The sequence below is a fragment of the Marmota marmota genome, unplaced genomic scaffold (genome assembly GCF_001458135.2).
Source record: "Marmota marmota marmota unplaced genomic scaffold, marMar, whole genome shotgun sequence".
Classification (NCBI taxonomy): Eukaryota; Metazoa; Chordata; class Mammalia; order Rodentia; family Sciuridae; genus Marmota; species Marmota marmota.
The window spans coordinates 986384-1010284 of NW_026000138.1; the positions used below are offsets into that span (position 1 = coordinate 986384).

General features: G+C 49.9%; 1 protein-coding gene across 4 annotated transcripts in view; it reads right to left on the reverse strand.

Annotated features, from left to right (window-relative positions):
* Dnah10 (dynein axonemal heavy chain 10) overlaps nucleotides 1–23901 on the reverse strand; it is a 115512-nt gene that overhangs the window by 54579 nt on the left and 37032 nt on the right. For all 4 annotated transcript variants that reach the window (XM_048785492.1, XM_048785491.1, XM_048785490.1 and 1 more), the window contains exons 20-35: nucleotides 20298–20774; nucleotides 20022–20180; nucleotides 16917–17033; nucleotides 16728–16830; nucleotides 15613–15791; nucleotides 14090–14301; nucleotides 11969–12122; nucleotides 10871–11104; nucleotides 9385–9507; nucleotides 7300–7533; nucleotides 5466–5689; nucleotides 4515–4784; nucleotides 4231–4414; nucleotides 2816–2950; nucleotides 2073–2225; nucleotides 82–270 (exon numbers count right to left, since the gene is read on the reverse strand). In XM_048785492.1, coding sequence (XP_048641449.1) covers nucleotides 82–270; nucleotides 2073–2225; nucleotides 2816–2950; nucleotides 4231–4414; nucleotides 4515–4784; nucleotides 5466–5689; nucleotides 7300–7533; nucleotides 9385–9507; nucleotides 10871–11104; nucleotides 11969–12122; nucleotides 14090–14301; nucleotides 15613–15791; nucleotides 16728–16830; nucleotides 16917–17033; nucleotides 20022–20180; nucleotides 20298–20774 — 3147 coding nt within the window. The remainder of the gene's footprint in view (nucleotides 1–81; nucleotides 271–2072; nucleotides 2226–2815; nucleotides 2951–4230; nucleotides 4415–4514; nucleotides 4785–5465; nucleotides 5690–7299; nucleotides 7534–9384; nucleotides 9508–10870; nucleotides 11105–11968; nucleotides 12123–14089; nucleotides 14302–15612; nucleotides 15792–16727; nucleotides 16831–16916; nucleotides 17034–20021; nucleotides 20181–20297; nucleotides 20775–23901) is intronic.

Here is a 23901-nt window from a genome sequence, read left to right on the forward strand (position 1 = left end):
AGTCCAAGTGTGCAAGTTAGGATGTTGGAGAGGAGGGAGGAGGAGACCCACAAGGCCAAGCTGCCCATGGCCCCGGCCCACCTTGGCCAACAGGAAGCCCTCGGAGAACAGCATGATCTCGCAGATCTGCTGCAGGTCGGGGACGATGACCACCACGGGCCGGAACAGGGCCTTCACGGACTCAGGCAGCTCCGTGCGCCCCGCGTAGCCAGGGTTCATGGTGATGAAGATGCCCATCCGCGGGTCCAGGGTGATCTCCTGTCCTTCAAACTGGGGGAGACAGGAGAGGAAGGAGGGGGTTACGCGGCTGGCTCACTCACCCAGGGAGGGGAGGCTCGGGCCAGCCACGGGGCTATTTATTTTCACATCACGAGGAGCGGACCCCATTTGTCTCCTTGAGCCTTGGCAGACCACCAAACTCTCTGAACCAAGGTCTGCACTGCAGGAGCCCAGGCTGGGAAAGCATGCAGACCAAGGCCACTGGAGGTGCTGTGTGATGCCCAGCGGGTCACCTCACTTCTCTGTTTCCCTTTCCCCCAAAACAGGGATACAACCTGCCCAAAAGCATAGTTGTAGCAATAAATGGGATAACGTGCAGGGAAGCAGCCAGCATGACCGGTCACCCGAGGCCCATTTCCACTCCTCCCTCCTCTGCCTGACCCTGTTTCCATCTCCATCCAGGCTGGGCACGGGCCTAATGGGAAGCTCAACCCTTCCTGAGAATCCCCTCGACAGGTCCCAGTGAGCTGCAGACATCTCCCTCGTCTGAGTCCCAGGGGTCTCTCTTGGTGAATTTCCTCTCCACTGACATTTTGATATTTCCTTTCTTTCAAATGTCCACCAGGTAGAAACAGAAATGTTTATTTTTAGGAGGTGCAGGCTGCATGGACAGGACGTCAGCCCTGCAGACAGCAGACTCCCCCAAAAGTGAGCCCACGGTCTTGCATCCCTGATCCACACTGAGCCTGTCCTCCAGATTCCCCAGGATCCCACCTGAGGCCCAGGTGATCCTTTGGAAAAGATTGTCAGGCCTGCCCTTAAAAACCCAGTTTCTAGGGCTAGGATTGTGGCTCAGTGGTAGAGCGCTCGCTTAGCATGCACAAGGCCCTGGATTCGATCCTCAGCACCACATAAAAAGAAATAAGTAAAATAAAGATATATATATATATTTTTTTTAAAAAAAAAAAAACAGTTTCTACATGTGCCACAGGTGGAACTTCCCTCCCACAGCAGGGAGCACAGCCTGAAGCATTTCAGAGCATATGTTAAAGCTGCCTATCCAGAACCTTCACTGGAGTCCTGGAAGTACCAGTGCTCGTGCTCTCTCCACAGTGAGCCCCACCAAGGTCTCGGGGGGCGGCAGGCCGGATAGAAGGCCACTGTTCATGCTGAGCCTCCCAATGGGGCTCCGAAGGGCCTCGGAGGGTGTGTAGGAGTAAAGGGGAAGAGAGGGACATGCGAGGTGTCATTGCAGGGTGGGTGGGTGAGTCTGCAGAGCAGGGGGCATGAGGTGACAGGAACCAGAGAGCTGCCCCCGGGCTACCTAAATTCTACAAGATGCTGCTTGTCCCCACTCACCCGCGTGCTGCAGCTGAACACGGACTCTTCGAACTCGAGTCTGCAAACATCTTGGGCAGGGAGAGTTTGTGAATTCTCAAATTTTTTTTTTCTTTTTAATTTTGCCTCTCACTTGGAGAGCAGCCTTCTCAGCCCTGCTTGTAACAACACCAGGAATTTGCAAGCACCCAGGCAGCACTCGCCGTGTGCGGGGACAAGACGGAAGGACACAGCAACTTCTGAAGTCAGGTTTCCTCAGAGTGGGGGACGCACCAGGGATACTCCCTTTCCTTTAAGGGGTCTGCATGTGGCTGACCCGAGAACCCCGTGCTACCTGACTGACTGTGTGTCCACAAGCCTTTCCAAGCCCCTGGGACGTGACCACCCAGAACCAGAAAAGATGGTGCCATCGCAATCGGAATGCAGAAGTCGGTGAAGGCTGGTCTCCACCCGCGACCCAGTTCTGCAGCAGGTTTCCCTCCAGGGTCCGACCTGGGCGCCCCTGCTGTGCCCACCTGGAACGTGGCCAGCTGGTGGATCAGGGCGTTCCGGATGGTCTGGATCTGGGACGAGATGACCGACAGCACCGAGGCGTCAATGCGGTTGAACTCATCGAAGCAGCCCCACGCTCCACACTGGGCCAGGCCCGAGAAGATCTTCCCCACTGCCTGGAACACAAGAGACACCACACAAGGGCACTTCTCCCTTGAAGCTGTGAGTGACACGCGGATGGATAAGTTTTCCAAATTCAACAACAAGATTGGCAGAGAAGCAGCCCACCAGCCACTCCACCAACTGATCTTCCTGGCAAGATGTCTAGGGCCTCTCATGGGCCAGCTCACACTTGGGATTTTACACATTGAGATTATTTTGTCTACAAAACTCCAGATTTCTCACTTCTCTTGAAATGCTCTAAAATCTAGCAACTGTGGGCCCGATTTCCCAAGTGGAGATAATGAACCACAGCGGAACGGGCACCCTCTAGACACCTGGAGCGCTGTCCTCCGTTTGGCCTCAGTCCCTCCCCATCGCCTCTGCCCGGTCCCTCATTCGAGCTGTCTCCCTGACGCCGCAGGCATGGAAGTCTGGGACTCCAGCTCTGCTGTTGCTAACAAGGCAGGCGTGTTTTAGCTCTGAGACTGCTGGTGAGAGGTTTTCTAGTATGTTCTTCCAGCAGTCACTGGTCATCTCATGGATGACCTGGAGGTGACGCTCTCTGCAGAACATGACGGCACACAACGCAACAGCAAGGCCTTACTTTGTAATCCATGCCTTCTCCACAGTTGGTCACGACACAGAGCAGGCCCAGAGCTTTGGCGAGGTCCTTGGTGGTCTCAGTTTTGCCGGTACCTGCAGGGCCAGCAGGGGCCCCTCCCAGGTACATGGACAGGGCCTGTTCAAGCGAAAAGCAAAGTGTCATTTCCAGACTGATCACTGTGACAACGTGTGGGACATATACACAGATGGATGTTAACGCCAGGACAACAGGGGAGAGCATCTGGGCAGCTGGAGAAGCGTCCTTTCTGGCATCTCTGAGGGAGCTGTGACTGGGCCCAGCAGATCCCCCAGGAGTGTGGGTGTCCTCTAGTCCATTGAGGACGGGAGGGGACGAGAGGCAGCTGTAGGACCCAGCCATGAGCCACAGCTGGGTGGCACCTCCCACCCGTGGTGCTGCTGGGCCTCGGGCCTCAGACCCAGGACAGAGCATCCAGCTGCCGGGCCTCTGAGCCACACCCGCCCTCCTGGCTCTCCAGCTCTCAGGCAGAGACCAAGGGACCAAGCAGTGTCCAGAGCTCAGGAGCCAATGTCTCACACGAGTCTCCTTCTGTGGGTGAGGGTGAGTGAGGGTGTGCACATGTGTGAGCATGCAAGGGAGTGCACATGTGAGAGTGAGTCTGAGAGTGAGTGTGTGAGTGTGTGTAAATGTGAGGAAGAGAATGAGTGTAGAGTGAGTCTGAGTGTTAGTGTGAGAGTATGTGAGTGAGTGTGTACGAGAGTGTTTAAGTGCGTGTGAGTGTGAGGGAGAGACGCTGTTGCGTGCAACCTGTCGCCTGTGTGTCTGGAGATCTCCAATTCCCATAAGGTCACGGGGCTATTTTCCGGGAGATAAAGGACTGTCTCAGCACGGTGACCAGCACGGGCGTCATCCTTGCCCACGTCCCCCAAGCCCCATGTGGTGATGTGGAGGCGCCCCGGGCTCTGGTGCCCACGCGGTGGGTGTGAGACGCTGCTGAGGAGCCGTGGCTCAGCTGAGGCCTGCAGGCTGGCCTGCACAGGCCTGCCCTGGACAGGGCCTCTCCTCTTTTCGGGGAGACACCGTCCATTCCCAAGGCTGTTTGCTTGAGCAGACCACCCGCACGACAGCTGTCACGCAATGTGCACATCCCCACTCGCTTGTCCTTCCCGACGCCCCCACATTTAACATCTCTGCACCCTTCCTTGCACCTCTCCTGTCCACCCCCCACTGCACTGGGACCAGTGTCCCCAGGACTAAGCAGCCAGCTGGAAACTGGTTCCTGAGGACGTCCCGATGGCTCCCAGAAAGGACACCCCCAGGCATCCCACCTCCCCACAGTGTCAACATGCTTCTGAGATGTCAAAGCAAGGCCCTCCTTGACTACATTGACTACCGCCACACAGAAGCCACCATCACCCACCCAGGCTGGCAGTCACCTGTGTGAGCGTCAGGTAGATCCGGTCTGTGAGGGGCGTGATGACCAGCCTCCCGTTGAGGCCCATGTACTCGTAGCCGTAGCTGAAGGTGCCCGTGCACTGGCGGATGTGCAGCTGGTCTGGCTCCCGGTCCCAGTAGAAGCGCAGCTGACTCTCCCACTCGAACTCCCGGGCCTCGAGAATGCTGGACGGCAGGTGGAGGAGCGGGAAGGAGGCCGGTTAGAGGAGGCCAGGGAGGGACAGAGGGAGCCCCGTAGTGCGCCACGTCCTTGGAAGGGACCCACCTGCCTCGGATGAAGGAGTCGACAATGTCCCGGGCGTGCACGTCGATGATGAGAACCGTGTTGTATTTCTTGCGGTCATTTTTGCTCAGGGTCATGGTGATCCGCGTCACCAGCTCATCGATTTGCTGGTGCATCTTCTTGCCGTAGTTCTTCATGGCCTGCTTCTCGCCAGCCTGCACCTTGTGGAAGACGTCCTCCACCTCCCAGGTCCACCACACCTGGCTGGCGGCCAGCACCACCATGCCCTGGTACAGCAGCATCCAGTCCACTCTGTGGACACAGGACGCCTGTGAGCCTTGCGCCCACCCAGGCCGAAAGCAGCCCCGCAGGGCACATCTTCCTCTGATCTCGAGCAGGAGAGACTGGCAAAGCCCCAGGAGAGAAAATGGAACTAGGACTCCTGGCCAGAGGGCAAAGCAAAGGCCAGGCCAAAAACTACCCTCCAGAGAAATCCTGTAGGCTCCCGACAGCAAGGTAAGTCCCGGAGCACTTTAAAAATGTTTCCTCGTAGGTTTTCAAAATCACTTATATTACGGGTGTATTGCAGGATATTTTTAAAAATTCCAACAAGGAATTTAACAAAAATTCTGCCCAAGCCTGTGGCAGCTTCCTGGGTTGTAGCGTCCTATCCTCCTTCCTCCGGCAGAGTTACCCTGAACTGGGGAGAAGGGTGCTGGCCTTGCTTCTCCAAAAATGGCTCCAGGGACACAAGTCAAGGTGCCCCTGACTGTCGTTGGCTAGCTCTCACGGACCTGCCTCGGGTCAGTGGCTATGCACAGAGATGCGCTCGAGGGCCATCTGTGGGGCCCTGGGGGTTATGCAAGCTGGCCCCTGAACCACCTCCCACCATCCGGTCCCGGAGGATGCCCTGGGCAGCACTGCTGTGGTGACGGTCCAGACGGCTTTGTGCAGGCCCCGCTGCCCAGACCGGGTCCATCTCAAGGAGCTCACCTGCTCCTGTCCTCGCAGTATCTGAAAATTGCCTCCTTGGTAATCAGTCTGTTGGTCCGTCTCATTTCATTCAGCACGGCCGTCATCCAGTCCTCCACGCGGCCCTCGGCCCGGATGATCTTGCGGAACTCCATCACCTCGCCCTCCGCCGAGATCATGGCGGACACCAGCTTCTCCCCGCTGTCCCCATCGTGGAACCGCAGCTGGGCTATGTTGTCGTACATCTGCAACACAGCAAGAGGGCGACCACGACGCTGCTGCCTTCTGCTCTGGGATCGAGGGCAGCTCCCGGACACCTGGTGCCCACAAGAGGGGAGCAGCCCTGGGAGCGGGAACCTTCAGGTCCCCCACGCTGGGTGAAGATCCTGGGGGGTCTTCAGAAGAGGGAGAAGGAGAGGAGACTCTCCCCCTAGCACACAGGGCTCCAGGGCACCTGGGGGACAGGGAGGTCCAGACACTGTGGGACAGGGAGCTCAATGTGCAGGAGGTGGCCGGAGAGGAACCACAGGACCCTCTGTGCAGTGCTGTCATCCTGGGCGGCTGGCTCCTCCTCCCTCAGCCTGGAATAAACCCTGTGCCAGCTTCTCCAAGGTGACTCGAACCCTAGGCATCTGCTGACTATCGTCACTGCTACTCTTCAGAGGAAAATGAGTCCTGGAGGGCCCAGGAGAGTACGCAAGTCACTCTGCAAACCAGGAGGAGAGGACAGAGAGGCCGCGGGCTTTACAGAACAAAATCGTTGGAGGTGCAGGAGCGGCTAGGGGAAGGGCCGGGCTTCCGGCTCCCTTCTGCCTCACTAGAGCAGTCAGAGGCCTGTTGAGGGAAGTGGAAACAGAGCGTGCCCCACCCCCACCCCAAACCTCACCTGACAAAGGCGATTAGCTGGAGGGAAAGTGGGGAAGGAAGTTTACGAGTGCTCTGTTAATTTGGAATAAAGGAATCTACGGGTTCTCAAACCTTGCCCCCAGGGGACACTGGTTTTGTCCAGAGACTTCTGGGTTGTCTCAGCTGCAAAGAGGGCCTGGGGATGCTCCTGGACAGCCTGCTACACACAGGAACAGGACACCTGCCTGCGACAGAGTCACCCAGGCCAACGTGGAGCTGAGGATCCCACCCTGCTGACACCAGATACAGAGGGAGCTAGCCCCAGGGGCAGGGACGGTTTTCTCTGACCTTCCACCATGGTGGTTCTTGGATATTCGTGTTTGTAAAAGGGTAACAAGTTGTAAGGTGGAAGGAATCACAACAAACTCAGCACCTCTAGGAACCAGAGAGCATGACATTGCTCTTCGTTCATTTCACAAGGGACACAGCGTATGACTATAGGGTTACAAGGGCTGTGGGAAAGGCTATTCAGACAACCGTGTTAGGCAGGCGCTGTTCTAAGTAGTAACTTGCTTCACCTTCAGAACAACCCCGCGAAAACAAGTAACTATTACAGAGGAGAAAACCAGTGCTCAGAGAGGTCGCATTACTTGCCAAAGTTCATACAGCTCTTAGGGAAGAGCCAGGATTCGAGCTCAGGAAAACTGGTCCCAGAGTGCGTGTGTTAAACCACTGCTCTCCAGTGTTATTACATTAGCCTTTGTGATTTGGGTGGCTGTTGTTTTGTCTTAGTTTCTCAAAAAAAAATAAATAAAGGGGGGGAGGGGGTTGAACTGCGGGGAAAGAGCAAGAAACAGCTGAGTTTTGGTGAAGCTTCAGACTTAAGCGAATGTTGCTAGGTTCATACTACAAGTCAAAACCCCAGCAGCGTTCACAGTCCCAACCCTCTGGGGGACCTCGCTGCAGAGAATGCCCAGGTGGACACCCCCATGGATCCGGGCGCGCCCACCTTGATCATGTGCTCCTGGACGCAGAGCGGGTCGCTGTTGCCCAGGATGCTGAGCAGCTCGTCATCAGAGATGAAGAAGAACCTGGGGAAGGCGTTCCTCTTGGAATCCAGGTAGTCGTTCAGGCTCTTCTGACACTTCTCCAGCCCCTCGCTGATGTGCTGCAGGTCGCTCAGGCGGTTCGGGGCCTCGCAGCACCTCTTGATCACTGGGTCCTTCAGGGTCTCGCCCATGATCTGGACGGGGCAGGAGAGAGCCGTCACCCCACACCCCGCGGACAGGGGCACTTCCCCAGGTTCCCACACAGGCACAACCCCGGGGGAGGCCAGCAGTCAGCACCTCCGCATGTCCAGGTCACCCTCCCTCCCTCCCTCCAGGAGGCCAGCCGCACGGCAGGTGCCTGGCACCTCCAGCAGGGTGCGCTGTACACACAAGAGCATTCGCTAGGGCACCTTGCACAGCAAAAGGAGGGTGGGGGGCATGGTGGACATGCCCTGTCAAAAGTCTGACCACACAGAAACGGGTAAATAATTAGCTGGGACAACTTAGATATTCACTGATTGAAATATGTCAAAGATGCAAAATGAAAAAAACTCAGTTATATTGGTAAGAATGATCCTGTTGTCACAGGCTGCTTATTTACTTATCTACACTGATTTGCAGGCGTACACAGGATAAGCCTCGTGACGTGCAAAGGTGTTCAGGTGTTAAAACAATTATCTTGGGACTGGGGATGTGGCTCTGTGGCCGAGCACTTGCCTGGCATGCTCGAGGCCTTGGGTTTGAGCCCCAGCACTGTACGAAATAAAACAAAAAGTAGTTTAACTTGGGTAAAAGGATTGTTGGTATTTTTTTCTTTTGTTCTTTTTTGCTTTACTTGTAAATCCTCCTATAATGAATTTGGATATTATCTGTTTTGGTTTTTTCCTTCAAGTTTTAAGACAGAGCTTGGGCCAATAGGTAAGAAAAACGTCATGAACTCTAGGGGATGAAGGAGAGAAAACACCAACCAGCCACCTGTCCCTGCAGCTGGGAACACAGGGGTGAAGCTAAGCGGGATTTGAGGGCGGGTAGTCCTCATCTAGATCGCCAGCCCTCTTGACCAGCAGGGGAGCCCAGGGCAGCCTGGAAAGGACCTAGGCAGAGTGACACTTTGGGGTCGATTTGCTTCCTAACAACCTAGCGCCAAATGGGCAAACAGCATTAGACCTGCTCTTTACAAAAGAGAGATTCTGCTCTAACAAGAGGTGCAGTCAAGACCAATCAATGAAAGCAACGTCAGGCCGCGCACACCTAACTATCATGCAGAGCTGTTAAAATATTTCTTCAGTACTTTCATAATATGAAATGTTTTATATAATATTAAAGGAGAATTTTAAGATATAAAATTGCATGTGATACCATTGGAACTGCTGTTTGAACCTGTACACACAGGGAGGATTTCCAAGCGCTGGGCAGGCTGAGAGCCTCCTATCAGAGGTGCTCCGGGTCTCAGGTTTTGCTCAGAATTGGAGCATCTGTAGGTACGTGCTGAGACCCCCTCGGGATGGGACCCAGGTCCAAGCAAGAAACTCACACGTGTTTCAGGGTGTGAAACACGTGTGAGGTATCTGAGGTGCTCTGTCCCTCCATCCAGACTATGCCCAGGGCTTGAAGGTAATTACATATTTTAAGACAATTTCTTGCAAAGCTTCATAGTGTGGAATTTTCCATCTTGGCATCATCTGGGTGCTCAAAAAGTTTCAGGTTGTGGAGCATTTGGGGTTTTCAGGTTAGGGGTGCTCAACCTGTACTGAAGGTTAGAGCTGCCCCCTGAGGGTGAAGGGACCATGGGCAATGCATTTTCTGCATTTCCAAACATTTTTTAAGTAAGCAAACATTGCTTTTATGATTAAAAAAATAAAAATAAAAATTCGGCGTCATATGCCAGCAGCCAAGAATCAAACAGGATTTTTTACTAAACAGATTAAGGTCATGACTGAAAAAATTCAGAGGCCACCAATGGAGAAAGTGCACGCAAATTAGAAGCAAAGGCATCTCCTGTGTCCGTCCCTCCATCCAGACTACACCAGGCGCCCGTCACTTGCCCTTTTAAACATTCGGTCAATGTTGTCAAACTTTTTCGCCTCATCGGGAAGCTGAGATCTGATGTCTCCACCAATGAAGATGCTCTCGAGATACATCCATTTTCTCTGGACCAACATCCAGATCTGAAAATGTACGACGGTGATGTCAACAAGGGGGACCAGGCACCATGAGGAAGGGATGGTGAGATCCCACCCACCCCAGGACCGTCCGGATCTCTCAGTCCGGGACTCCGCAGGCCAGGGAGCACTGAGCACACGCAGGGCTGTGTCCCCTCTTATCCGCAGCATCCCTTCCATGGTTTCTGTTACCCATGGTTAACTGCGATTCAAAAGGACAGCGAGTTGTTCTGAAAAAGAGACCACATTCTGGAGGACTTCATTAGGGCAGCTTGCCAGGGCTGCGCTATTTTGTGAGTAGTTGCTGCTGTTGATCTCTTGCTGCCTGTGACGTGTAAGTTAACCTTTATCAGAGCTGTGTGTGTATCGGAAAAAAACAGATCACACAGGGTCGGTACCATCTGGTTTAGGGCATCCTGGGAACATGTTGGGACGTATTCCCTGAAGCATAAGGGGGGACTATTGAATAGGAATTCTGGAAAAGGCTTAACAAACTATTTTAAAATAAACAGCCCACATTCAAAAGCCAAAGAAAATACTCCATGCCCATGCAGGAAGGGGAGGAAACTTCCAGCCACAAGCAGAGTCTGGAACCCAAGACCCACAACAAACAAGAGTCCCTACCCATGCAATAGGCTGCTCTGCCTCTAGGTGCAGACCCAGAGAGCCAAAAACAGAGATTCTAAGAAGTAACTGCACAGGTGGCTCTTGGAAGCTGGTCATTATACCAAAGAGGGAAGTGACATAAATGTCCATCAGCCTGAATGGACAGACAAAATGTGGTCTCTTCATACAGTGGAGTACTACTCTGCCATAAAAAGGACTGAGGGACTGGGCTGAAACTCAGCAGCAGAGTGCCTACCCAGTTTGTGCAAGGCCCTGGGTTCCATCCCCAGCACCTCAAAAAAAAAAGGACATAAAAATTAATATGTTTGCCAGCTGGCACTGTGGCTCAGTGGCAGAGCACTTGCCTAGCATGTGTGAGGCAATAGGTTCGATCCTCCAGCACACATTAAAAATAAACAAAATAATGGTATTCTGTCTATCTACAACTACAAAAAAATTTTAATTAATGCTTGCCAATGTCAGTATTAAAGAATAGCAAGACAGTATTAAAGAAAGACAGGACTACATTGAGAAAAATTAGGAATCTCAGAAATTAAAAATACATTCATCACAAATTAAAACTCAGATAAACTCCTCCTTGGAGAAGTTGGGAATGCCTAGAAGTGCACTCCTCCCCCAAAGAAATCAAGACCAAAAAAAGGTATAAAAAAGGATCATTCATTTCTAAGCACAAAATATTCTCATATAAAGGTCTTTTCCTGCTATGAACTGGCTTTGCTCCATCTTTTGTCTTTGTGCTCACCTCAATGACTTCCCCTATTAGAGAAAGTGTTTTTTCCCATTTGTGAACAGTTTGCAGAAACGGGCCCACGAATCTGCTTCCCAAGATGCTCTGCAGGTTGACAGTGTTGTCATCAAGACTCTGAATGATTTCGTCCACAGACCCCAAAATGTAGCCTCGCTCCTGAGTGCCTTTGTAATACTTGAGCACGTTGAATTTCATATTTTCCCATGTGTCCAGAATATCCTTCACAGCCTGGTCAGAAAATTTTTTAAAAAGATTCATAAGTTGGAAAAACGGAACCCCAACCCAACAACCACCTCCTCAGCTTCCTTTGATCAGCACCTCAACTGGGGTCCTGGAGCAATCGTGTGAAAAGTCAAACGGTACCATGGAAGCATCGGTCACCACGTATCAAGAATGTGCTATGTACCAGGTAAGCATGTTGCAGGTATGACCTTGCTGGGTCCTCAAAGCAACCTCCTGGCAGGGGTGATCATCAGAGGAACTCGGGCTCAGACAGGCAAGGCAGCTTGCCAAGATTGTGCCCAGTTCTCCCAGAACCAGGCTTGACTTCCACAGTCGGCCTCAGGAGCCTGCAAGGTTATGGGGTCCTGCCCCTGGGCTGACTCTACTGCCCAGCCAAAAATCAAATTACTCAACAGTGTGCCCATGAGCATTCCATCTGCCAAAAACTCTGGTGTGTATGTACATGTATGCATATGTATTTATAATATGTGTAAATGTATGTGGATATGTTATGGTAGGTGTGCATATCTTTATGTGTGCACATGCAGTGTGTGTGTGAACACATGTGTACATGCAGTTTAGAGGCAGGAAGAGCATTCACCCAAAGGGTAGTGATAGCTGCATGGGCGGCAAGATAGTGAGGGATTTGGTTTCTTTCTGAACGTGCCACTGCGAACATCCATTGCTTCTATCATGAGTGGGAAGAGGAACGACAGGGGGGACAAGGGAGCGCTCACCGAGGCAGAGAGTCTATTTCTAGAACAAATAATTCCTTGTGACTCAGACGCAGCGGACACTGGAAGGAACGCACTCTCTGCTGGAGAACAGGCAGCCTCCCCGCTGCCCTCGCTGCTCGGGCTGCAGTCCTACCTTCTCGATGGCCACCTCCTTGACGGCCGCTGTGACGATCTCATTGAGGATATCCGTGTGCTTGTCCAGCTCCATAGCAAACATGTTTTCCAAGGTGAACGTTTCGGTCATTTCGAAAAAGACGCCTGTTTTTTCCATGAGCTCCTTCCAGTGCCTGCAAGTGCATCGACACTGAGACCTCATGCTTGCCGACGTCAGTGACGGATCCACGCATCCCCACTAAAGCCACAGGACAAGTCCCTCCAAGAAAACTTCTCGTGATGAAATTCCGCAACATGAGGAGTTCACTGGAACTATATCCCCACCCGTTTTCCCAAACCCCGCCATCTGTAAGCCCGGGGACCGCACTGACTTTTGTTGTAAAAAAATAAAATAAAACAGAGCAGGCCAGAAAGAAGGTCACGGTCTGCGTCCCTATATCCCCAGCTTTGCCAAGGAACTGACAGGACGTGGGGCGCCGTGACCAGGTGGCGGGTTAGGGGGTCCGAAGACTCAACATCACATGACACCAAGTCACCCAGGTACAAGGTGACCCTGTCAGTCCCCGTCCTTCTAATTATGTCAAAGGGCAAGTCTCAGCTGGCATGGCTGAGTCTGTAATGCCTCGTCACTGTCACCCACCATCCTTGTTGCCCTAAGCAGGACGGGCAACAGGTCTGAGCTAAATTTTTTTTTTTGTACCAGGGATTGAACTCAGGGGGACTGGACCCCTGAGCCACGTCCCCAGCCCTATTAGCGCCTCGCCTTTGCTGAGGCTGGCTTTGAACTCTTGATCCTCCTGCCTCAGCCTCCTGAGCCGCTGGGATTCGAGGTGTGCGCTGCTGCACCCGGCTGAGCTAAATTTTTAAAAATCATTTTAATTAAAAAAACTCCTTTCTGTTTCTGGTAGGTGCTGTTAGCTGTCCATTCACAGTGGTGACCTAAGTTTCTTTTTAGGATATGTTCATTTAAGTAAATAAGAAAGAAAATGATGGGGGAAAAAAAAAAAACCCAGAGCAGGTCAGTGATGCTCAGTGACACAGGGTGGGGAGCCAAGGGCTGCGGCCGTGAGCTAGAAAACGCTGGCGCCAGTCTCACGTGGGAGAATGTCCCCGTGTGCAAAGGTGGGCAGAGAGCCCGCGTCACTGGGCCTCGGTGACTACCTTCAAGGGATAAGCGGTGAAGCGGGTGTTGGGGGCTTGCAAGCATCTGAGGGAGAGGTACAGATGTAAGCAGGGGCACTGGGAGGATGTGGAGACAGGAGTGACTTTCCCAGTACACAAAGGAAGTCACCCACTGTTACCCCACGACCACGTGACCACATGTTAGGTGCTGTGGTGGGAAGAACACAATCCATAAGGCTGCTCCTGATCCCCGGCTGTTGGAGACACCGAGGTCGGCCTCCTCCCCGGCGGGACTGGCTACTCCATCAAGCCCAACAGACCTGCGCTGTCCGGTGTGGTGGCTACTGAGCCCTGGGATTGTGCAAGTTCAAGCACAAATGCTGCGAGTATGGAATGGATGCCAGGTTTCAATGATTTGGTTTTGTTGTTGTTGTTTGAACTGGGGATTGAACGCAGGGTGCTCGACCACTGAGACACTTTTTTTTTCTTTTTTTTTTTTTGAGACAGGGTCTCACTAAGTTGCTGAGGCTGTCCTTGACCTCACCGTCTTCCTGCCTCAGCCTCCCGAGTTGCTTCAATGTATTTTTTTCTTTTAAGATGAAATATCTCAGGAATAAATGTTTTATGCGGGTTCAATGTTGAAATGATGTTTTGGATATCTTAATTAAAATGTATCATTAAAATTAATTTCCTTTATTTCCTTTCATTCATTCATTTAAGGTAGCTGCCTAGAACACTGGAAATTACATACGTGAGTCCTGTTGAGTTTAGGCGGAATGGAGCTGACCAAGTCTTCTTGCTTTTTTTTCTTTTAAGCGTTTGAATAAAGCCATCACAAGCCACTTTACACTGGATGTTGATTATTTTATCGAAGCCGTGTCACAGACCTACCGCTTGCGCATTTACAACCTGTGTCACCGCTGAAACCTTTCTCCGCCATCAGATTTAAGCAGGGACCCATTTTGCACTAAAAGCCCCTTCCATGCATCCACTTGGGCAAACAGAAGACAGAACAAACCTGTCCCTTAGTGCCTCGTGTTTCAGGTCCAGAAGTAAAGGAACCGACTCTTTGAAGGCCTTCATCTTTGCTTCCAAGTGGAAGGCCACCGTCAGCGTGCGGATGTGCCGTGGCAGCTTTCTGAGGCCCCTGAAGAACCTGTCGATGCCTTCCTGGAGGACCTGCACGTTCAGGTTCACCCACAGAGTCTGGGACCATTCTTCTTTGGCGACCTGGAAATGCACAGCAATCAGCCTTCAGGGAGACCCTTCAGAAAAGCAAAGGTAACCTGCTGGGGAGAGGGTGGCCCCAGCTCGGAGTCCCTGTCTAGAGCAGGGACACCCACAGCCCAGACCAACCTCATGCACCAAGGACCTGCAACAAACACAGAAGGGTTCCACTTGTTCTAAGCCCTCCCCCAAATACGGCTGTGTCTGAGGACATGGGCCATCCAGGGACATGCCTCCCCGTCTCGAGGACAGGCGGGAAGACATGGGTCAGGGGTGGCCTGGGGGTAGAGCACAGCCCGGCACACCAGCACCAGAAAAAAAGGACAAAAGAGAGAACAGAGCCCAGTCCACGTGTCTGTCCAAGAGCCACCCGACTGAGGCCAAGGCATAGACTAGAACGTGTTGTCCCTGGTTGTCACAAAGAGGAGACTCTCTGTGCTGTTTTCCTGAGATTTAATGGAAGAAGCACTTTCTCATATCAAATCCACCACCATGGGCTGTGTGCATCTGCAGCCCCCCATCGAGGCCTGGGGGGTCATGAAACGCGTTCGACAGGAAACTGAGTTCATGGGTGATGTGGATGTATGGGGCTCTGCCATCTCAGCAGGTCACCTTGCTGCGCATGTCACTGGGGAAACTGAAGCCACTGAACTTCCCTCCAGAAGGACCTCTGCCTTCCCAACATGACCACAGGTGGATCTGTCTGTCTCCAGTTTGAGGCTACCTCTTGGGCAGACGCCAAGTACCACTCAAGCCATCCTCCTCCCGCCCCTCTCCTCCCACCAGCCTTTTCCTATCTCCTACAAATTCATGCCATAATTTCTCCCACCTGAAGCAAAAAAAAAAAATCATCCCGACCCCACAACCCCTGCACCCTGCTCCTCAGCCTCCTCTGCAACACCTGTCTGTGCTGGGCTCCTAACTCCTGCCTTCCTCTCTGTTTTTTCTTTCAACAGCTTTATTCAGAATTAATGGCTTCATGAGCTGTTTGTGCCTGGTCCAGAGATACCCAGTCCTGGTGACTGAGAGCCAGCCTCGGGGTGCAGAGAGCCCAGGAAAGAGGCAGGCGTATTCAGGTTGCACAGAGAGCGGTTCACTGGGGACTTAGTGACGGAAACACCCTTCTGGAAAGCAGCAAGACCGATCCTCTCGCCCAGTGATGGCCAGGACAAAAGTGACATCATCCCAGCCCAAATGCACCTGGCTCACCCCAAGCTCTACCCAAGACATCAGGCACGTTCCGGCACCGAGGTCCGCAGGGCCTCGTGAACTCTACCCTCCCTCCAGCGAGGCCGAGCCCCTGGTGGACCCTACCTTCAGGCCCTCGTAGAGGTCATAGATCATCCTAAGGCCGTTCATCTCCTTCTGCACCTTGAGTAGCTCCGGGTACATCGTGATGGGAAGGTCGAAGAGCTTCTCGGCGTTGGCCAGCTCCTGGCGGTTCTTCTCGTGCTTTGCGAGCTCCTTTTCAAAAACGCCTAGGAGTTCTACACCTAGGAAATGAACACGTGGGTCAGCGAGTGGGCGACGTGCAGACGAAACGGAATGAGAAGTCCCGGATAAGGCACATCGACTGTCGCTGTATCCACACGGGCCACAGGGGAAGCCGAACCCAGAACGATGAGACTGTCATCACAGCACCCTCCTCCCTGAAGCCACAAGGCCCTTCCATCTGCAAGCCCCTCGCTGAGAAGACTCTGGTCCTGGCACCCGGAGCAGGCAAGGGACGAGGCGGCCACAGGCGAGTCTGAGCTGTCCCCACCACGGTCCTTTGCTGCCCTCCTCATAACTTCCTCGTCTCCCCGCGAACGTCATGACCCTACGCTTGTCCCCCATCCCCATGGCCTTCAGCCCTGCACATCACTAACCCCCGCCCAGACACTACCTGTCCAGAGGCCTTTCCAAGCACCCCAGGAGAACTGTCTCCTTTGAATCCCTGGTGGTCTGTGGCCTGTGCCGGTCTCGTGGGATTCATCAAATTCCACCTAGACTAAGAACACTATCTCCATCTTGTTGCCCTTTGGGTCAATGTACTTGAAGGGCGGGATCAAGCACAGCGTGGTCAAGGGTCTCAGGCCAAACAATGAATGCCAGGGGAGGAGAGCAGCAAGGTCCCTGGAAGGAAGTGAGGTGACATCCCCAAAGGCAGAGGCTGGTGCTTACCATGCAGGTACTACACCAAGAATCTCTGCACCCCTCCGGGAGCAGGCCCTGCTCCCCAGCTCTCTTTTCAAAGCCTCACATGGTGGGCTCTTGACAGTCAATGCATTGAATTAGCCCAGCTTTTCACACATGAAAAGCCATCAAGGAGAAAAGCATCTGAAGGACAACTAGATATTTAAATGGTGACACAAGTACCACCCACCACAAACTTCCTAAGCAAAACAGACCCAGCTAGCTCAGCACACCCAAGGAAGAGGGTGACTTACCTCTGTCAAGGTCTTCACCAACAGAACCAGGGCCTTCGCTGTAAAAGCGCTTTGCAAAGTTCTCTATCTGTAATTTGTAGTTCATTATTTCACCCCGAGTGATCTGAGAAAGGCAAGGTCACATTAACTCAGCGCAGTGCAAACCCATTTCCCCCAGTGTCTTGACGTGGAGTGAGACGTGGAGTGTACCTCCGTGAACGTTCTCTTTATGCCTCCGAGAGCGTGATCCACGTTCAGCGCGTCGTTGAAGAGACCGACCCACATGCTCTCAATGTCGTTAACCTGTTCTTGCTCTGCTTCAGGAGGCTGATCAACAAACAGACAGTGAATTACCCGCTATTTGGGACTGAAGTGTCCCAAGCACTTCCCAGGATTTCTGGGTCTCCCAACAGCAGCCTGAGTCATTTGAACCAACTGAAAAAGCTGGTTGGTATATTAAAGTTATGCTTTTATAAGTAAAATGAAACCAGGACAAAATCATTTCAAAATATAGATAGCTGGGCGCAGTGCGTAATCCCAGCTACTCTGGAGGCTGAGGCAGGAGGATCGGAAGTTTGAGGCCAGCTGGGGCAATTCAGCAAGACCCTGTCTCAAAATAAAAATAAAAGAAAAAGAAAAATGACTTGGGAGCTCCCTATATAGCCCAGTTGGTAGAGTGCTTGCCTCCCATGCCCAAGGCCCTGGATTCAATCCCCAGCACACCAAAATAAATGGCTGGGGATGTAGCTCTGTGGTAGAGTGTCCCTTGGCTTAGTCCCTAGTACCAAAAAAGAAAAAAAAAAAAAAAAAAAAAAGATAAATAGAGAGATGGAGGTAACCCAGAGAGTTAATCCTTCGTAAAATAAAGTCCAGTTTCAAAGAAACCTAGTCTCTTATTAGAATAGGTTATCTCGGGTTGCAATGCACGTAGCTATCCTGTCCTTGTAAAAACAAATCTCCTCTGATGAAATACAACTTTGTCTAGAGCCTCCAATTCTTTCCACACAAGGGGGCTTAAATGAAACAAAGAGACTCACAGACCACATAAACTGACCCTGATCAGACATAAAATTGAAAATGATTTTGCTTAAAAGAGAAAAGGAAACAGAAGGCAAAGTTGAGAATTTGGGCATAGAAGAGGAATTTTTTTTTTAATGGAAATTCTAGAACTGATCATGATGATGCCTGAAGTGGAGAACTCGAGGGAAGGGCTAATGAACCGTCACCAGTCTCAACCAAGTAGAAAGTGCTTGAACCCAAGGGTAAGGTCGAAATATTCAGAATGAGCCACAGGAAGAAAAGGGAGTGGTGAGGGCCCTGGTGAGCCAACCTAATGCCTGTGGCCTGGAGAAAAGAGCACAGAAGAAAAGCCCCCAGAGAAAGGTGTGCATTTTCCAAAACTAGACAAAGGCATCAACCTGCAAAGTTTAAAGGTTCTACAAACCCCAATTGGGATTTTAAAAACAAAGAACCTAGTTACATCATGTTACAATTTCTGGAAACCAAACACAGAAAAAGATCTTTAAAGCAGACAAGAAGATGAGTTGGAGTAGACGACCTTCAAATGCAGCACCCAGGTGGACCATTGGCTTCTCAGGCGGAACCCTGGAAGCCAGAGGAGGATGGAATGATCTCCACCCAGAGAGAGGATAAAGGAAACCAAACATTGTTTTAAAAACGACTTATCAACTGTTTGCAAGGGTGTGGAGCAACTGATATCTGTGGTGTGAATGTAAATCAGTACCACCCCTTTGGAAAGCTAGCAGAAAACAGTAAAACTGAATATGTACATTCCCTATAACTGTCCAGGCTCACAGCCAACAGAATTCATGCATGCAGACAAGCAGCAAAAGTGTATGCAAACATGGTCATATCGGCAATGCTCATAATATCCCAGCACCCTCTAGTGGCACAGTCGTGCAGCAGAATATTACACAACAAAGACGGGAAATCTCAGAAATGTAAAAGTGAGTGAAAAAACACACCAAAGAGTATATACTTTATCATTCAATCTATATAAACTTCAAAAACAGGCAAATATGATCTCTAGTGTTAAAGATCTGGTAGAAGCTTCCTTTGCCAGGGAGTACTGCCTAAAAGGAAGGCTGGGATGGGCTCGTGGGGTGTTGACAACATTGCATTCTTTAATCTCGGTTCTGACTACAGGGATGCTCACTGTGAAGATTCATCAAGTTGTACACCTGTGGTTTCTACAATTCTCCACAGGTGTGTTACGTGTCGATAAAAAAAAAATAAAAAACTCAAACTGATAAGCATCTGGTGTACCTGATGATCAAGACAAGTTGGAAGAAAATAAAAACAGCCAATACCAGAACGGACATGAAGCATCACTACAGCCTGCTGCCACTGAAGAGGGAATGAGACAGTATGAACATGTTCATGAAATAAATTTGAAAATTTAGATGAAACAGTACAATTCTTTAAAAATATAAACTTCCAGCAAAAGAACAAGAAGGAAAACAAAACAGAATCAGTAATCAGGCATCTTCATGGACACAGACGCGCAAGCACGTGCACGGCCTCAGGTCCGGGAGTCAGAGCTCCAGCCTGATGCTTCTGCAGCAGATGGGCTGAAAGCCTGCAGCCCTCACCAGAAGAATGCTCAGAGCACCAATGTCCTGCAAAATTTCAGGAAGAACCCAGAACCCCCTGAACTCATCCATGGGCTTCAAAAGCTACCCACACTGGACCACCCTAACAAAGACTAATTGAATGATCATGTACCAGTTTCATCTCCCTCACCTCTCATTTTTACAAGAGCCTTTTATTAAAGAAAGTGAACACCCAGAAAAAAAAAAAAGAAAGAAAGAAAAGAAAATGAAAGAAAGTATACAGGAGAAATGGTGTGCAGTTACAGACTGGTATACAAAACTACCACATAAGCTGTGCAAGGCCAAGATACAACCTCTAGCCGGGCGCAGTGGCACATACCTGTAATTACAGCAGCTTAGGAGGCTGAGGCAGGATCATGAGTTCAAAGCCAACCTCAGCAACTTAGTGGGGCCCTAAGCAACTCAGTGAGACCCTGTCTTAAATAAAATATAACAAGAATAGGGACGTGACTTAGTGGTTAAGCATCTCTGGATTCAATCCCTGGTACCAAAAAGAAAATAAATAACCTCTAAGTTTAAGTTGTTCTAAATATCTACAGGTTGCCTTGCATTGGCGATGTATTACTTAAAGTCGCCTACTTGACGCAAACCAATGGCAGTATACCTGAGAAGGATTTCCGAAAAGGGTCCCAGGAGCCAACCCCAAAATGCAAAATATGTAAGAAAATAGCGGTTGACTTACAAAGATTTTATACATGGCCAGGGTCCGGTAGCGCTCCTGGACGTCCTTGTATCTTAGTTCCATGACCAAAGATTTACTTTTAATTTCTGCAATTGTTGCAAGAACGAACTTGAGCTCTTCAAGGGTGCTGGGACTCTTCTTAAGATTTTTGGACAGGGACTATGAGAGAAAGAAAGTTCCAAGGACAGTGAACAACTGGAAGAGCAGAGCAGTGCTAGGACAAGACCCACCTCCACCAAGTGGGGTTTCAGAGGGAGGCAGCAGCGGGGAGGGCACCTCAATCTCTTCTTGGAGACTTTCCAGCTCCTCCTTAGCCGATTCATTGAGGAGCCTCCCCAGTGACAGCACCCAGGACTTGGCATTTTCCTGTACAGTACTGGCCAGTGGCCCCAGCTGCAGTCTGATGCAGTGCTCATCCTTGACCAGCGGGTGGCGCATCACATCACCAGCGATCTTGGAATAGAACTGCAGCTTTTCATCGTAGGCCACACAAGGAGGTCTCTTGGCAGCAAATTTCTCCATCACAATAGCTTTGTCCAGTTTCCAGAGGGGTCGATAGCGCTTCCACCTCTGCAGGTACTTCATGAGATTGACCAGTAGCTTGTGGACATTTTGGGGGATCATGACAGCTTGCTCAATTATCTGAGGGTTCACGCAGATGTCATTGTGGAAGCTTATTATAACAATTTCTTCTTCCTCCCCCTTCTGGGGTGGGCATTGTATGCAGCTGCCATTCATCCATCGCACAAAATGCTGGCAAGATCAGAACCAGGGGAAAGACAGGATTTTAGTATCTGCTCTTTCTCCCATGGACATGTTGGTATTCAGCAAGAAGTCTTGCTGCTAATGGAAAATCACTTTATTATTAATAAGTTTTCCAGATTGCAAAAATCCCACCATCAAAAAAGTCTGCTTCCCCAGCATGAGTCAGCCCTTGCAACTCCACTTGACCAGCAGCAAGGGGCAGAAGGGGGCCTTATACAAGACCCAGGCAGGGACTCAAGCCCTGCAGCCCATGCTTTTCTGCTCTGCAAACCTTGGGACCAGCAGCAGGCCAAGTTGAGCCAAGCCAGATACAGGAGAACCAAGATGCCCAGTCCATAGCCCACCAGTCATCACAGCTGTGAGTGGCCCCCAACTGACAGACAAAGCCAAGAGTCTATGAGTGAGCACAACCAAGGCCCCAAGGTGCACTCAGCAGAACCCAGCCCAGGAACCTCGAGCTACATACATAGTTAACATTTTTCACCTCTAAGGGCTGGAGTGGCTCGTAGGCAATAAAAGCTAACTGTGGCTTGTAGGCGATAAAAACTAAGTGGAGTATAGATAAACAAGACAACCTTTGCTTCCATATTTACAGATGAAGAAACACAAATCAGTCACACAAATGGACCGCCCAGCATCCCAGAACAGATCTGCAGATGCAACATCTCCCTGCTGTTGTTTTGTTCCTCTATTTCAAGACAAGGAAGGTCTTTCTATGTGTTGCCCAGGCTGGCCTCAAATTCAGAGAGCCCCCTGCCCCCCACCACTGGGACTGTAAGTAGGTAAGATTTCCCTTTTCTTTTAATCAAGTGTGATTCATAACAACAAGCAAGGAGTGCTTTTCACCTAACACAGTCATCTCATCAGCAAAATAGGATCCCGGCAGCCACCACTTCTACTGCCATCATGACTAGCAGCAACACCAGCTCCAGTGGCAGCAGCTGATGTGCTCCTGCATGCCAAAGTCAGGCCATGCTTCCTGAGTGTGATCCCCGGATCCTCCCAACAGCCCTTCAGGTTGAATTCCAGGTAACACATGGGGCTAGTGAGGAGAAAAGGTGAGCTGGCAGGAAACACAGTGATTAAGAGCTGTAATGTTTGAGAGAACATCACTGGGATTTACTTACACCTTGGAAATGGGTCTCTTCCCCTAAAGGCTCAGTGATGTAACACCAAAAAACTAGAAGAATTTACTCAACAGAGTCTTTCTAATCTGACCCGCGTGGGGTCAGATTATAAAATATGTGCAATTTATTCATTCATTTCCAAGCACAGTAAAATGAAATGATCCATTTATTGTATGTAGAGTTATCTTCATTCTTAAAAATGCCTAAAACACACTTTATGGGAGAAATATGATCAAGTCTGTTAATATATAAAAAAAAGTTCAACATCTCCAGCAATTAGAGAAATGCAAATTAAAACTGCATTGAGATTCCATGTCACTCCAGTCAGAATGGCAGTTATCAAGAATAAAAGTAACAACAAATATTGGTGAGGATGTGGGGGGAAAAGGTACACTCATACATTGCTGGTGGGACTGCAAAGTAGTGCAGCCACTCTGGAAAGTAGTATAAAGATTTTTCAGAAAACCTGGAATGGAATCAACATTTGACCCAGTTATCCCACTCCTCTGCATATGCCCAAAGGACTTAAAATCAACATACTACAGTGATGCAGCCACATCAATGTTTATAGCAGCTCAATTCACAATAGCCAAGCTATGGAACCAACCTAGGTGCCATTTCAATAGATAAATGAATAAAGAAAATGTGGTATATGTACACAATAGAATATTACTCAGCCATACAGAAAAATGAGGGAAGGTAAGGGAGGGTGTAGGAAAGACGGTGGAATGAGATGGACATCATCACCCCAAGTACGTTATGGCATTTTCCAGTAAATGGATGGAAGTGGAGACTACCATGCTAAGTGAAATAAGTCAATCCCCAAAAACCAAAAGTTGAATGTTCTCTCTGATGAGTGGATGCTAACCTACAATAAGTGTGGGGGAAGAGAAATTCACTGGATTAGACAAAGGGGGATGAAGGAAAGGGAGGGGGATGGGAATAGGAAAGACAGTAGAATGAACTGGACATAACATTCCTATGTTCACATATGAATACACAGCCAGTGTAACTCCACATCATGTATGACCACAAGAATGGGAAGTACATATGTATAATAATAGTTCAAAATACACCTAACTGTAATGCATATCCAAAAAGAATTTAAATAATAGTTACTTAAAAAATAAACAAACAAAAAAACCACCTGATGGGAGCAAATTTTTACCACACGCACATCAGAGAGAGCATTAATCTCCAGGATATATAAAGAACTCAAAAATCTTAACACCAAAAAAAAAAATAATAACCCAATCAATAAACAGGCCAAGGAACTGAACAGACAGACACTTCTCAGAAGATGATATACAATTAATCAATAAATACATTAAAAAAATGTTTGACATCTCTAGCAATTAGAGAAATGCAAATCAAAACTACTCTAAGATCTCATCTCATCTCACTGTAGTCAGAATGGCAGCTATTAAGAATACAAACAACATTAAGTGTTGGTAAGGATGGGGGGAAAAGGCACATTCATACATTGCTGGTGGGACTGCAAATTGGCGCAGCTAATCTGGAAAGCAGTATGGAGATTCCTTGAAAAACTAGGAATGGAACCACCATTTGACCCAGCTATCCCACACCTTGGTCTATACCCAAAGGACTTAAAAACAGCACACTACAGGGACACAGCCACATCAATGTTTACAGCAGCTCAATTCACAATAGCTAAACTGTGAAGCCAACCTAGATGCCCTTCAGTGGATGAATGGATAAAGAAAATGTGGTACATATACACAATGGAATATTACTCAGCATTAAAAGAGAATAAAATCACGGCATTTGCAAGTAAATGGATGGAGCTAGAGAATATAATGCTAAATGAGGTAAGTCAATCCCCAAAAAAACAAATGCTGAATGTCTTCTCTGATATGAGGATACAGATCCATAATGGGGATGGTGGGGGAAGCATGAGAGGAATGGAGGAACTTCAGACAGGGCAAAGGGTAGGGAGGGGAAGGGAGCAGGTAGAAAAGATGGTGGAA